The 16,998-nt window shown below is 33.3% G+C and overlaps 1 protein-coding gene across 1 annotated transcript in view; it reads left to right on the forward strand.

The window, feature by feature from the left end:
• SYCP1 (synaptonemal complex protein 1) overlaps positions 1-16,998 on the forward strand; it is a 97,187-nt gene that overhangs the window by 44,495 nt on the left and 35,694 nt on the right. The window contains exons 16-18 of the mRNA XM_044003546.1: positions 4,982-5,017; positions 7,065-7,169; positions 10,883-10,986. Coding sequence (XP_043859481.1) covers positions 4,982-5,017; positions 7,065-7,169; positions 10,883-10,986 — 245 coding nt within the window. The remainder of the gene's footprint in view (positions 1-4,981; positions 5,018-7,064; positions 7,170-10,882; positions 10,987-16,998) is intronic.

Genomic DNA, 16,998 nt, shown 5'->3' on the forward strand with positions numbered 1-16,998 from the left:
TTTGGATACTGGTAATTTGGTTTTTTCTTTCTTTTAAAGAAAATCAAATTAACCAATGATTTGCCTATTATATTGCCCCCTCCCATAAAACTAGCTCCTAGTTTTTATTTATTTATTCACTTTTTACTTTCAATTTTATTAATCTCTCCTTGGATTTTTGAAGTTTCTATTTTGGTATTTAATTGGGAATTTTTAATTTATTGTTTCCCAAGTTTTATTTTTAAATTAATAAAGTATTTTATTTTTTTCTGTTACATGTAAAGATAGTTCTCAATCTTTGTTTATACAAGCTTTACAATTTCAGATTTTTTCCAAGTTTTTTAAAATTTGCATGCCTAATTAGTTGATCTTCTCTTTCTTTTATTTAAGGGTTTAGTGATATAATTTTCTCTTTAGTATTGTTGTGGCTGCATCCCACAAATTTTAGTATGTTGTCTCACTGTCATCATTGTTTTAATGGAATTATTGATTCTGTGATTTGTTCTTTGACCCACTCCTTTAGGATTAGATTATTTAGTTTCTAATTAATTTTTATTCTTCAAAGTTCCTTTACTGAATGTAATTTTTATTGCCTTATGGTTTGGAAAGGTACATTTAACATTTCTGTTTTTCTGCAACTGTTTGTGAGATTTTTATGCCCTAATAGATGGTCAGTTTTTGTGAGGGGTTCATGCACAGCTGGGAAATAGGTATGCTCCTTTCTGTTTCCATTCAGTATTCTTTAGAGGTATTATATCTAACTTTTCTAAAATTCTATTCGTCTCCTTAACTTCCTTCTTATTTATTTTATAGTTATATTTATGTGGGTCCAATAGGGATGAATTGTGGTTCCCCATTATTATAGTTTTACTATTGATTTCCTCCAGTAGCTTAACTGTTTATCTCTTTTAATTAGGTGCTTTTTGCTTTGCTTTCCCTGAGATAATTATTGCTATCCCTGACTTTGTAACTATAGCTGACACCTGTGTCAGCCCCTTATTTAACTCTGTGTATCTTTCTGTTTCTGTTTAACTCTCTGTATCTTTTCTGTCTCTTGTAAATACATTGTTGGATTCTGTCTTTTAATTCATTCTGCTATTCTCTTCCATTTTATGTGTAAGTCCATTCCATTCACATTCACAATTATGATTGCTAACTGTGTATTTACCTTGATCCCATTATATTTATCCTTTTCTTTTTCACTCTGTTCCGTCCTCAAGAATGTTTTGCTTCTGACTACTGCCTCCCTTAATCTGTGGCCTTTTTTCTTAGCCTCTTCTCCTCCTGCTTTCTTGTCAAGTAAGATGAATTTTTGTACCCAACTGTGTGTGTATATATGTTCTTCCCTTCTTGAATCAGTCCAGATGAGAGTATTTCAGGTGTTCCTTGCTCTCTCCTCACCATTTTCCTTTACATTGTATTAACCCTTCTTTGCTTGCTTTTATTATGTGAGATAATTTCCCCTACTCTTCCTCTCCCTTTGCTTTTTTCCAGTGCATTTCTTTTTCCTCTCCCTTACATACTTCTTTTCAGATAAGTAGATTCCATCTAATTGCCCTAATACTGATACAGTTCTTAGGTGTTACATGTATCATCTTCCTACACAAGAATGTAAAGATTTCAGTGATGTTTAGTGCCTTATGGTTCCCCACTTGTTTACTTTTTTATGCTTCTCTATAAGGTCTGTGTTTGTATTCTTAATACTTGTCTTCGAATATCAAATTTTTTGTTCAGCTGTGATCTTTTCATCAAGAATACTTTAAAACCCTCTATTTCATTAAAGATCTATTTTTTTCTTTGTAGAATTATACTCAGTTTTGCTGGGGAGGTTATTCTTGATTGTAATCCTAGCTCCTTTGCCTTCTAGAATATCATATTTTAAATCCCTAATTACTTTATATTGGCAATTGCTAAGTCTTTTGTGATCCTGACTGGTTTTGTGGCATTTGAATTCTTTCTTTCCAGCTGTTTGAAGTATTTTCTTTCTTGGTCTGGGAACTCTGGATTTTGTCTATAATATTCCTGGGAGTTTGAATTTTGGGATTTCTTTTAGGAGGCAACTGGTAGATTCTTTTAATTTCTACTTTGCCCTCTTGTTCTAAGATATTAGGCAGCTTTTTTTTTTTATAATTCTTGAACTATGATGTCAAGGCTGTTTTGTTGTTCATGGCCTTCAGATATACCAATAATTCTCAAATTATCTATCCTCAATAACTTTCCAGGTCTGTTGTATTTCATGGGATAATTCACTTTCCCCCCATTTTTTCCAGTTTTTAAACTTTCTTTTATCGTTTCTTGATGTCTCATAGAGTCATTAGCTTCCACTTTACCGATTCTAATTTTTAATGATTTATTTTCTTCAGATAGGTTTTGTACCTCTTTTACCATCTGGCCAATTCTGATTTTTAATGAGTTGTTTTCTTCAGTATGTTTTGTGCCTTTTTGACCAGACTGTTATTCTTGATATTTTGTTTTAATTTTGCACAGTTCTCATTTCATTGTACTATGAGAAATGATTATTAATAACCAATATCTTTGAGAAATTCAGAGCTCCCACACCTCCTTTTAAAGTCCTAACTTAGTCTAGTTTTCCTTTTAGGGCATTACTGATGATGAGATTACATTAACTCGCCTCATCTTGGTTAGACCCCATCCAGTCTTGAGAGGAATTTAATCCAAGGTTGTGAAGCTCATTGTATTCTAATTCTTTTGTCTAGGTAGCACAAAGGCTAGGGGTGGTCTGAGTAGAGATGATCTCTCTCTGTCCAGGGGTCACTTACTACCCCCTCCACTACCACCATTGAAAAGGGTATTCATTCTTTGAATTGATAGCCTAATTTTTCTCCCTCTCTTCCTTTTCTCCCCTCTCCAGAAGCTAGCAAGAAAAATCATATAGGTTATATATTACAATCATTTTAAATATATTTTCACATTAGTCATGTTGTGAGAGAAGAATCAGAACAAAAGGTAAAAAACAAGAAAGAAGAAACAAACAACAACGAAACCAACAAAAGTAAAAATAGTATGCTTCACTCTGCATTCAGACTCCATAGTTGTTATTATTAATTTTTTTTGTATGTGGAAAGCTTTTTTCATCATGAGTCTTGGTATTGTCTTGATAATAGCTAAGTCTATCACAGTTGGTCTTCACACAGTGTTGTTGATAGTATGTACAATGGTCTCTTGGTTCTATTCATTTCATTCAGCATCAATTCAAATAAGTCTTCCCAGGTTTTTCTGAAATCTGACATCTTATCATTTCTTATAGCACAATAGTGTTCCATTACATTCATATACCACAATTTGTTTAGCCATTCCCCAATTGATGAGTATCCCCTCAATTTCCAATTCTTTGCCACCACAAAAAGAACAGCTATAAATATTTTTTTACATGTGGGTCCTTTTCCCTTTTTTATGATCTTTTTTGGGATATATACCTACTAATGATATTGCTGCTACTGTATGCACAGTTTTATAGCCTTTTGGGCATGAAGCATAATAGATCCTATACCAGCCCCTTATTTTAACTCTGTGTGTATCTTTCTGTTTCAAGTGTGTCTCTCATAAACATATTGTTGGATTCTGATTTTTAATAATTCTGCTATTTTCTTCTGTTTATGGGTGAGTTCATCTCATTCACATTCATAATTATGATTGCTAACCATGTATTTCTCTTTTAAAAAGTATCCTATACTTTTCCTTCTCTTTTTTCCTCCATCCCCTTTTTAAGAAGAGTATTTTGCTTTGGACTATTGCCTCCCTCATTTTATCCTTCCTCTTATTACCCCCTTGTTCTTTCTCTTAATCCCTTTCTATCTTAACCCTGTTAGGTAAGATGAATTTCTGTATCCAACTTTGTATATATGTATATTTTTCCCTCTTTAACCAGTTCAGATGAGAGTTCAGTTTAAGTGTCAGCTGTTCTACCTCACTGATCTCTCCATTGTCTAAACTCTTCCTTATGCACCCCATTTATGTGAGATAATTTCCCCCATTAATTTTCCTCCTTCTTCCTTTTCCTGGTGTATTCCTCTTTCCCACCCATCTATTCTTCTTTTGAGATCATTCAAACATAAAAGAATCACCCTCATACCTTCTGTCTAATTAGATTCCCTCTTAGAGGGAAGGTATCCTTGTTGGAGTAAGGTTCTTAAAGACACAGGAAGGGATGGGTCATGATCATAAGGGTAAGATTAGTTTTAGAGAAGAATATCACACACCTTCCTTTAAGACTATAGGGAAGAGTTAGACCGTATATAGGTATAATAAACTACAGAAATAGTGCTAAATTGAAATTATGGTAAATGTATATGAATCAGAGTATCAGGGATGATCTTATAATTAATAGACCTCTTTTACATATATTAGTATTCTATATGATCATATATCTGCCCATATTACATTATCCAATTACCATTTTTTTCATGTCCTTAATCTATCTCTGCCTAGTGCTTTCCTTTTAAGAATGTTTTTCTTATTTTTTGCCAAACTGACCTTTTTGTCATTTCTCACATACAACATTATATCTGTCATCTTTGTGCCTTGACTAAGCTACCCTATTCCTGGAATTCACTCTTCATTTCCACCTCTTAGAATCCCTAGTTTCCTTCAAAGCCCAGTTGAAGTACTACCTTCTACATGAATTCTTTCCCAATCACCCTAGCCTTCTCTACAAAAAAAAAAAAAAGAAAAGAAAAGAAAAGAAATCCTTGGGTTTATTTTATATTAACTTATGTTTTTCCTCAAAAGTATATTAACTCTTTGAGGGAAGGGAACATTTCCCCTTAAGTTATGGTATCTCCAATGCCTAAAACAGTGGCTGACATATATTATGTGCTGAATAAATATATGTTGATTGATTTCTTTTTTATGTTACCCTTTTATTATTTCTTTAATTATTTCACATATCATTCTCAACCTTTTGATCTCATTAGCACACAGTTCTTTTAATATATTTATGGTTTTTTTTATTTTAGAAGTCATGGAACTATGTAAAAAGGAGAAAGAAATGCAACTTGAAGAATTTAAAAGAATCTTGGTAAATATATATGACTGTCCCTCTTAGTAATTTAATATAGTATAACAACTGTTAGCAGGTTAATTTTGTCTAGCATGTTATTATGACTTCCAGAATTGTAACAATATTTACTTTAGGTCCTGCCCTTCCAAAAGCATACTTTACATTGGATTTTATAACAGTGATGCCATTTTGGTCCTCTTCAAGATGAAGGACAACCGCCAATTAACACTGGGTTTTATTAAACTATAACCGCTTTTTCAAAGGTGTCCCTTCCATTTCTCTCTCCTATAACCATCTTTTACAACAAAGAATGAAAAACAGAGAGGAAAAAAAGCATTTCAGGAAAACTAATGAATACATAGGCCAAGTCTGATGGCATATTTAATGTTCCACACTCATATTTCCCCTTTATGCAAAGAAAGGAGATTGCATTTTCAACTTTTTTTTTTGGTGGTGAGGGGAATGATGATTATAATCACACAATGTTCAGGTTTGGGTTCTTTGTTGTTGTTTTTTCAATTTACATTGTAATAATTGTGTATATTGTTTTCTTTCGTTCATTTATTTAACTTTGTATCAGTTCGCATAAGTCTTCTTGTGTTTGCCTTTATTATCTTAATTCATCAGTTCTTAATGTATGTGATAATATTCCATTGTATTTATGTACCACAATTTGTTTAGAATTCAGTGTCCTTACTTTAAAAAAAAAAGAAAATTAGACATTACCCATCTGATTGTCATTTGTATTCTATCAACAATTTAACCATGGTTCAGGAGAAAAATTCTACTTGTTTATAGAATCAGAATATCTAAATTTAGATTTAAATACTTCCTTGGACAAATCATCTAATATTATTTGGCCTTAAGTTCTTCATCTGTAACATGAGGGAATGGGAGTACATGCCCTCTAAAACCTCTTCCAGTCTTAAAAAGTATGATTTTATACTAATTTGAATGTGACATTTTATGATCGTAAATAAGACTCCTTTGAAAGTTGTGTTCATTCTTTGAGTACATGAGTATTAAGGAAAATAATATACATTTTGTATATAGATTTAGGTTGCATTACAATCCCATTTAATGAACTTTTAAAGATATAATTTTTGGTTGTGGTTTTAATTTTTATGTTATAAAAAAGGTGATATTATTTGTAGGTTCAGATAACTGATTTTTTAATGTGCCTGATATAAAAATCTGGCCCAGGACCTATCCCATTTTTGTTTATTTATCTTCACTTTGAGAACTATCAGATTTTCATTCTTCTATTTACTAGTGCCCTCACTGAAAATCTTAATCATAACCCTTTGTGAAATCCAGTAAATTTTAAGGATAGCTTATATGTCATTAAAATATATATTACAAATGGTAAATACCAAAGTAATGTTTTTATTATGGAGATTGATTCTTATGTGGACAAGAATTAATAAAAGTATCATTATAGTTTTTTTCTGAACTTGATTCATCAAGATATCCTTATTGTGATCATGAGTATGAACCTTTTGTTACAAAGAATCATAAATTATAATGGTTTTTTAAAATGAAATTTACTGTACTATGTGGTTTTCTCTTCCATGTATGACCTTGTAGCACATGAAATGGTAATATTTACTAACTGATATTCATTTATCTTGCCCTAATAATTGACAAATTTTCATAGAATCAGATCTGGAGAATTGTAAAGGAGCTTAGAAACAATCTCAAGAAATCAGAAAATTTTAGATGTAAAAAATAACTTTGCCCAACCACTCATTTTACATGTAAGAAAATTAAGTTCTGAAAAGGACTCAGTGATTTGTTAAAGTCCACAAAGCTAGTTAATGACAGTTACACCTAGAATCTAGGTTCTTTTGACTCCCTCTTCAGTATGCTTTTAATTATATTAGTTTCTTCATATTTCTTTCCTTTTTAATTAAACGAGTATGTGTTTTGTATACATTTTGTAGTTCCAGCCAAAGGGAAAAATCTTTATTAAATTTATGGTTCTATTCACAACTTTTATTTGTAGATATCATGATTTTGAATATTTGTACTTTGTAACTCATGATTCCTTTATACTCTTAATCAGGAGCTAAATCAAAAACTTTTAAATGAAAAGAAACATTTAGAGATCATTACTGAAAAACTTCAGGCAACAGAAATAGAACTAAATGGGACTCTTCAAATCAGAGAGGTTAGTGTAAATACTTATTTTGTTTCAGATATTTTTATTACTATAGATGTATCCTATATTTACAGTAGTGTTTATAGACATCTTAAATTGTCTATTAGTTATCCCTTTTGCTATGTAACTAGTCCACCTGCTTTTCTAGTCATACAGCTCTTTATAACATCCTTTATATCACATATCCTAGGCAATTCTAATTGGTAATATGTTATAGCCTACTTATGCTCATTATGTTACTTTTTATTGTCTTTTGGGTGACCTATCACTTTAATTCTTTAGAGACTTTGGTGTCCTATAATTCATATCCATATAGTATCAGTGAAAGACAATTGATATTAAAGAAATGGGCCTTTGTTTTAGGGAGAGATCATTTAAAGCACCACATGATTTCCCAAATGCAATCTAGTCTACTCTCTTCATCCTGTTCAATAGTGGGCCCAATTCTTGTTCATCCTTAGTTCCAGTACAAGGTTATATATTTTGTTGCATTAAACCCTATATTTTTTCCACTTATCCTAATTTCAACAATAAGTGTTCTTTATTCAATTGTTTTTTCCAATTGGATAGTTAGGTCAAAATGTTTTGCATTATTTTGGATTTCATTTAGGAGGTTTTGCAGTATCCCAGGGATGGATATAATCATCACACTGTCACTCACAAATAAGAACATTACAATCTATGGGAAATGTCTTGTTTACTTGAAACTCTGTGTGCAACATACTCACTATAGTGACATAATACATTTGTCAAATATGTCTCCTTGTTTTATGCTTCACTTGATATTAACAGTCAAAGGTTACTGAATACAGTTTTTCTGTTTTTACATATCAAGAGATCTTGTATGATTTTAATATATACATAAAAAATATTTTGTTGGGAGAAAGCCTTTAAAGTCATATACTACTATACACAATCAATTTTTTATTTGATTACTACATCAGACAATAAGTATAGTGAAATAGTGTATGTTCTCTATCATTTAGATATTATTTAGTCAATTGTGTTGTCATAAGATTTAATTAGTCCCAATCATCCCAGGAACATTTGTAAATGAAACTAGAAAGACAACAAATTCAAAAGTACAATGAAATAGATATTTTTGTAGTGATATGTTGGGGATGGGATGGGTAATGCTAATGGAACCACCACATTTGGACATTTCTACCTCAATGATTGATGTACTTTATATGGAAGTTATAGTGCCATTTAAAAAGATAAAATTAGGATGAGTGGACTGTTCCTGACTAAACACATACAGAAGAAATCTATACTAGCAACAATACAAATTTAAAAGTACTTAGAGATAGCAAAAAAAAGAGAAAATTCTAAAGGAACAGGAAAGATTACAGGTGGTATTTTTACTTTAAAAAAATTACTGAGTAGACATCAGCAATAATTGACTTATGTACCTACTTCTCTATGAAAATCTTTATGAAAATGGTCTATACATTGAGAATAACATTGATGAAAATACTAGCAGATAATAGCAAGGCCTTTGGAGATGATTTTCAACGTCTTTATGGTCACATAACTGAAAGACACAGAGAATATAAAATCCCATCATGTTTGTTTTTTTAAAAGCACTGACTATATAGAACAAAATAGCATATTGAAATTTCTTTTCATGTAAGTTGCATCCTGTGTATGCATTAAAATATATAAGGGGCAGGTAGGTGGCGCAGTGGATAGAGCACTGGCCCTGGAGTCAGGAGTACCTGAGTTCAAATCCGGCCTCAGACACTTAACACTTACTAGCTGTGTGACCCTGGGCAAGTCACTTAACCCCAATTGCCTCACTAATATATATATATATATATAAGACATTATAACATGATTTTGGAAATAATTTTATACAATAATCTGCTAACTGGTATCAAGCCAAGTATAAAAGAGAAATTCGACTTAACTGAGACCTTCTCCAGTATAAGGGAAAATTTTCTCTGCTGAGTCCAAAAAACCAAGATTCCATTTTGATGGTGAAATTCTCCAAATGTTTCCATTCTCAGATGAAATTCTTCTTGTTGCAGTCAGTTCTAGAATACTATAAAACTTCCTCAGTGAAATCTATAGTAGTACAAAAGACATCATTAGCATCTTAATGTATATAGGATAATTGAACTAGTTGAAAAATGCTTATTACTCAAGAGTATTACATAGAACTGGATAACCAGTTGATTTTGTTCATCAATATTGCATATCTTTTTTTTTTTAGTGAGGCAATTGGGGTTAAGTGACTTGCCCAGGGTCACACAGCTAGTAAGTGTTAAGTGTCTGAGGCCGGATTTGAACTCAGGTACTCCTGACTCCAGGGCCAGTGCTCTATCCACTGCGCCACCTAGCTGCCCCAATATTACATATCTTAAACAGGCTTCTCATGAACAATGAAACAGACTCAGAATTGAAAAGCAAAAAGAAAGAAGGCTAGATTAAATTTGAGGCCTTGAAAGCACTGACTAATATTACCAAACTATTCATTGTCATAAAAGCCAATCTTTTTAATGTTGATATTCTTTGGGTGATCCTATAATGACTTGTGAATCATGGAACAGTTTAGTTTTTGATGAATCAAGGTTACAGGTTACAACTATGGAGAGAGTCATGGTAGGTATGAGTAGATTTTTTTAACACATTATTAAGAATGGTTTGTATGCAAGAAGTGATATATAAATATTGAGCAGATATATGTCTAGAAAAGGAAGTGGTTCAGTTATATAGAGAAAATATCCCATTAGTACCTCTGATATACATATATAACCCCACACACACACACACACATTTTTTTTCAAAAGAGGAAAGTTGCCAGTAAGTTGAGAGGATCTTATATGGAATGTGTGTGTCAAGAGATTTGAACAGAATGAGAAACCATGAATTAGATTATTATTTGTACTGGTGGAGCACTCTCACTGAAAATATCTCAGTTCAGTGAAAGTACCATTGCATAATTATATTCTTCAAAGATTGTTATTTAAAAATTCCAATGTTTTATCTACATGAATATTAAAGTAGTTATAAAATCTCATATGGCAACTCTACAATATCCACAACCTATTCTGATACTACCTCATGGGATGGAGATAAACCTATGTTTTTGTATACTGTAATAGAATAGCACAAATTCTGGGAGATGATGTCAAACCTGAAAGTTATTTGAGCTTGGCCTAGTGATGAATTGTATGTGGGTAGTCTGAAGACCAGCCTAAATGAGTAGATAAAACATTTATTAAATTCTTATTATGTGTCAGGAATTGTACTAAGTGCTGGTAATACAAAAATAAACACAAAGAAAGACAGTCCCTACTCTCAAGTAATTTAGAGGGAAAGCACATAAAGTGAGCTGAAAATCTGGGGTGAGGGTGTGGGAAGAAGAGGCATAAAAATCCAGAGAGTCAGGAGAGAAATGAGCATGACTGTCATGGGCACTTCCTTAAATAGAGTCCAAATAATTTTTAGAGAAGTTCATTATCAGGCTGGTTAGAAATCGATTTAATTTTTCTGTCACAACTCATAATGACCATCTGCTGAAGCATAGAGAGGTTGTACTGTGCATGAGTGGAGGGGAATACCTACTCTGAAGACATCATAGATCTTTGAAGAACAGAAGTAATGTCAGTTACTAATCAGATAAAGTTGTATTCTATTGTTACTTTTGTATTCACTTTTAATAATGAAAAGATTTTAAACCACATCCCATATGCTTATATATACTTGTTCTTTTTCAGAAAGAAGTACATGATTTAGAAGTAAAATTTAATGAAGCTACTGCAAATGAACAAAATTACTTACAACAGGTTGCTGAACTGAAAACTGAGCTTGAACAAGAGAGGTATACTTTCCATTTATATGTAAACCACATGTTTTTTCTCCCAAAGTTTTGTTTTAATCATTTCAGAGGGATTGGACCTGTGATTTTGTTTGTTAAGCATTTGGGGTGAAGAAACTATATGAATGCAGATCAGCACCTGCCTTGCAACTTATCATCTTAGATAATTGTCTGAAGCACTGAGAGGGTAAGTGACTTGCCTAGAGTCACTTAGCCAGAACAGGTCAGAGGTGTGCCTTGAATGAAGATCTTCTTGACTCCAATGCCATATTTCCACTGTTCTCTGATATCTCTCATAAACTGTAACCTTGTTAAAATTATATGAATATATAATTAGATGAATACTGATTTATGTATGTGTGTGTGTGTGTGTGTGTGTGTGTGTGTATCTTCTTAAATAATGGAATAGCCCAGTCACCCACAACTGTTGCCTTATATTGTAAGGCCATTGTTCTTAAAGATCCTTTCTATAAGTATAGGAGATAGGTCCCCTTAAATTTATATCTAACCTACCATATATAAATCAGGCTGCTTCTCCTAACACTAATAGACTTTTTCTGTGGAGCTTCACAACTTTAATATGAGAGCAATTGAAGAGAAATCAATGGCAGTTAATAATTTTTCTATTTAATTTCCAGCAACAAAGTTTTCAATTTAGATTAATTCCATATAGAAAAAAACCCTATGTATTAAGCACCTACTATATGTAGGATACTATGCTAAGTACTGGGAATACAAAAAAGAAATCTAACCTGGTGCTTTGTTCTATATAGTTTACAATATAGTAGGGAATTTATGCACATAATTATAATATAAATTAGAAAATAATAACAAAGGAGAGGCCTATGTAAATGTACAATCTGAGGGAGGAGATAACACTTCCAGCCAGAGGAATAAGGGAGAGTTTCATGAAGAAGGTGGCACTTGACTTAAAGGGAAGAATTTTAGCAGATGAATGTTGGAGCTGAGGATGGGGAGAGAATACATTCTAGACACTGGGAGATAGTATGAGCAAAGGCACAGAAGTTGGAAAGGACAGGATGAAAAGGGAATGATGAGGGAGTGGCTAGGTGGCGCAGTAGATAAAGCACTGGCCCTGGATTCAGGAGTACCTGAGTTCAAATCCAGCCTCAGACACTTGACACTTATTAGCTGTGTGACCCTGGGCAAGTCACTTAACCCTCATTGCCCCACCAAAAAAAAAAAAAAGGAATGATGAGTAATCTGGTTCACTTATAATAGAAAATGTTTGAAAGGGAATAATGTTTGATAGTTTGAAAGAAAGGTTTGTATGATGGGGTGATTCTAAAAAACAAAATTGGGTAGAAAAAGGTAAAAAGGAACAATTATTTCATAAAAATGGGGCATGAAATGAAGAACTAATACAGAGGGTGGAGGTGGAGGTGGAGGTGGAGGGCTGGTAATGTTAGAACCTTACTCTCATCTGGGTTGAAGAGAGAACAACATGTATGTTGGGAAAGTATAAAAGTCTGAAGTTATAGAGAGGTGAAAGAACCAGGGGACAAGAAGAAGGAGGGACTTTTAGAAGGCTATGTAGATTAAGATTAGGAGGATGAAGAATATCAGGGAGGAACTCTTAGAGAAGTGGGTAAAATAAGAAATAGGAGGGTAAGGAGAGAAAATAAGGTAATAGGGATAGGGTAAAAAGAGAGGCTAAGAAGGAAAATAGTAAAAAATAAGATGGAGGGAAATTCACAAATTATAACTATAACTTTGAATGTAAATGGAATGAACTACTTGACAACAATAAAGATGTAAGATATTGGGATAAGAATTCATTATTTGGTAAAAAATTTTGGGTAAACTGGAAAGTAGTATGACAGAAACTGGGTATAGAACAATATCTTATACCATTTACCAAGATAAAGTCAAAATTTATACATAACCTACATATAAAGAAAGAGGAATATTGTAAGAAAATTAGAATATGGAACACATTAATTATTAGACTTATGGATAAATGAACAATTTATGAATAAACAAGAGATAGGGAGCAAAGGTAGATGTGAAATGGATAATTTTGACTACATTAAAAAGTTTTTGTACAAATAAAACAAATACAACCAAGATCAGAAGAAAAACAGAAAATCAGGGTAAAATTTATAGTTTTAAAAATAAAGGTGTCTCACTTCGAATATATACTTTGCCAAATCTATAAGAACATGAGCTATTGCCCAACTGATAAATGTTTGAAGGCTATGAACAAGCAGTTTTCCAATAAAGAAATTAAAACAATTTCTAGTCATATGAAAAAGTACTCCAAATCATCATTGATTACAGGAATGCAAATTAAAACAACCTTGAGATACAATTTTATACCTAACAGATTTGTTAAAATGATTGAAGGGGAAAGTGACAAATGTTGGAGGGGATGTGGAAAAATTGGGACACTAATTCATTGTTGGTTGAATTGTGAACTGATTGAACCATTTTGGAGAGAATCTGGAATAATGCCCAAAGAGTTATTCAACTATCTAAATCCTTTGACCCAGCAATACCACTACTAGGTATATTTGCCATGATGATTAGGGGAAAAAGGAAAAGAACCTATATGTTCCAAAATGCTTACAGCAGCTCTCTATGTGATGGCAAAGAACTGGAAATTTCAGGGATTTCTGTCAATTGGGGAATGACTAGACAATTTCTTGTATATGATTTTGAAGAACTCCATCCTCTTAGAAAAACATGGAAAGACTTGCATAAAATAATGGAGAGTGAAATGAGCCAGAACAAAGAGAATATTGTATACAGGAGCAGCAATATTGTTTTAAGAATGACTTTGAGCAAATAAGTCATTTTGACTATTATAAATACCCATATTAACTATGAAGGATATATGAAGAAAGATGTTATCTGCATGTAGAGAAAGAACAAAGAAATAGAAGCATGTATAGAATAATTTTACATGTATATGCCTATTTGTGTGTAATAGTAACCATCTCTAGGTGGTAGGGAGAGGAGGGAAGAAAAAAAAAGAAAAAACTTTACATGATAACTTATATTTAAAAGGAATAGCGGGGCAGCTAGATGGCGCAGTGGATAGAGTACCAGCCCTGGAGTCAGCTGTACCTGAGTTCAAATCTGGCCTCAGACACTTAACACTTACTAGCTATGTGACCCTGGGCAAGTCACTTAACCCCAACTGCCTCACTAAAAAACAAAAACAAAACAAAAAAGGAATAGCAAGTTGTACATAATAGATTTTCAGTTTGTGTGCAGTCATCTTTGTTATTATACTATGTTATGGAAATATTTGTTTTATTACATAAATTAAAAATTAAATAAATTTAAAAAAATAAAAGTATTTTATTATTTTCCAGCTACATGTAGAGATAGTTTTCAACATTTGTTTATATAAGATTTCCAATTTCAAAATTTTCTCCCTCCCTCCCCGCCTCCCCTAAATAAATTTTAAAAAAGAAAAGAAAGGTGCAGGAAGAGAATTGAGGAACCTCATATCTTTGGATTGACTCTACTTTTTTAACAAGTAGCAGGGAAGGTTGTCTACTAAAAATGTGGGGCAGTGGATAGTTAGTGGCTTGAGGATAGTGAAAAAAATTGAAGCAGTTTTAATTAAAAGTAGTTCATTACTATTGCTCTTGTCAAGTCTTTATAAGTTCATGATTGTTAAAATAGTCTATTTCCAATAAGATTAGGGGTAAAGTAATGATGCCCATTATCACCACTATTCAGTGTTGTTCTAGAAATGCTAGCTATAGCAATAAGACAAGAAAAAGAAATTTAAGGAATTGAAACAAAATATCACTTTTCACAGGTGATATGATAGTATACTTAGAGAATCCTAGAGAATCAACTAAAAAGCTAGTTGAATATTTAACAACTCCAGCAAAGTTGTAGGCTATAAAAGTAACTCACATAATTCATTAGTATTTCTACATATTATCAAGAAAGTCCAGGAGGAAGAGAGAGAAATTTCATTTAAAATAACTTCATACAATATAAAATACTTGGGTATCTACCTTCTAAGACAAACCTAATATAAACAAATGGAGAAATAGTCATTGCTCATGGGTAAGATGAGCCAATATACTGAAGATGACAATTCTACCTAAATTATTTTACTTATTCAGTTCCATCCCAATCAAACAACCAAAAATTATTTTAAAAAGCTAGAAATAATAAAATCCAAAAACAAAAAGTCAAGAATATTGAGAATCAATGAAAAAATGTGAAGGGAAGGGCCCAGCAGTACCAGATCTTAAACTGTGTTACAGAATGGTAACCATAAAATCAATCTGGTACTGGCTAATAGAGTGGTAGATAAGTGGAATAGATTAGGTACACAATACACAGTAGTAAACAGCCATAGTAATGTAGTGTTGACAAAAATTGTTGGGAAAATTGGAAATCAGTTTGGCAGAAACTAGGTATAGATCAACATCTTACAGTATATATCAAGATAAGGTCATAATTATTCCATGATTTAAACATAAAAAGTAATATCATAAGCAAATTATGGGAACATGGAATATTTTACCTGTCAGATTTATGGATAAGGGAAGAATTTATGACCCAGAAAAAGACAGGGAGGATTACAGCATGTAAAATGGATAAGTTTGATTTTACAAAATTAAAAAGTTTTTGCACAAACAAAATCAATGCAGCCAAGATTAGAGGGAAAATCAGGAAACTACAAAATTCTTTATAGTGTTTCTCTGATAAAGGCTTCATTTCTCAAATATATAGAAAATGAAGTCAAATTTATAAGAATAAGAGACGTTCTCCAATTGATAGAGGATATGAACAGGTAGTTTTCAGAAGAAGAAATTAAAAAAAAGAAATCAAAGCTAGTTATGGTAATATGAAAAAAATGCTCTAATTCACTATTTTTTTTTTTTTTGCGAGGCAATTGGGATTAAGTGACTTGCCCAGGGTCACTTGCTAGTAAGTGTTAAATGTCTGAGGCCAGATTTGAACTCAGGTCCTCCTGAATCCAGGGCCAGTGCTCTATCCACTGTACCACTTAGCTGCCCCCCAAATCTTTGGTTTTTTGTTGTTGTTTTTGTTGTTTTTGTTTGAGAGGCAATGGGGGTTAAGTGATTTGTCCAGGGTCACACAGCTAGTAAGTGTTAAGTGTCTGAGGCCGGCTTTGAACTCGGGTCCTCCAGAATCCAGGGCCGGTGCTTTATCCACTGAGCCACCTAGCTGCCCCCTAATTCACTAAGTCCCATCATGGTCGCCATTCAAATGTAACTAAATTGGGCCTAATTTGTTGACTTTTGACTGGCTGGCTATCTGACTGCTATTAATTTCCTAAGCCAGTATGTTAGGGCCGATTAAAAATTCCCCCACACTGCTCCTCCCAAAATTGATAAGAAAACACCTCTTAATTAAATAATCAAAGCAGGGTTTATTTGTAAAAATAAATGTAAAAGATAAGGGTAAAGAAATGCAAAGTTATATGACCTTCTGGTGTGTCTCTCTTGCCCCTGTCTCCTTAGCATCCTCTGTACTGACAGACCTTCTTCTAGTGTCCCCCTCACTGAAAAGCCCCCTGCTTCACTGCTCTGCTCCTTTCTTCTAACTCCAAGCACCCTTTACTTTGTCGACTCCCCTTACCATCTAACTTCCCTCTCTGTACTGTAGTAACGACCCCTTTCTTTACTGTTGCAACGACCCCCCAAGTGTTCTTCTCTCACTGACCTGTGGCGTGTCTCTACCTTCTTTTACCTTCTACCTAGCTTTTTCCATTCCTCTGTCCTGACCGACCTTCTTTTAGCGTCCCCCCTTTCCGTCTAACTTCCCTTTCTGTATTGCCGCACTGAACGCCCCAGCGTCTCTTTTTATTAACCTTCTCTTTCAGGTGAAACTCGGGCTGGCCCCCCCCAGGGCTGGCCAAGCCCTGTGCTGCCCAGGCTGAGAGCTGGGGGCTTGATGTAGCAAACCCCAGCGTCTCTCCTTTAGTGTGCACAGCTTAGCTAGGCTCAGAGGACCACCACAGCTGAAACGGAGTGGGAGGGGCAGCTCTGCTTG

Source organism: Dromiciops gliroides, chromosome 4 (genome assembly GCF_019393635.1).
Source record: "Dromiciops gliroides isolate mDroGli1 chromosome 4, mDroGli1.pri, whole genome shotgun sequence".
Lineage (NCBI taxonomy): Eukaryota > Metazoa > Chordata > Mammalia > Microbiotheria > Microbiotheriidae > Dromiciops > Dromiciops gliroides.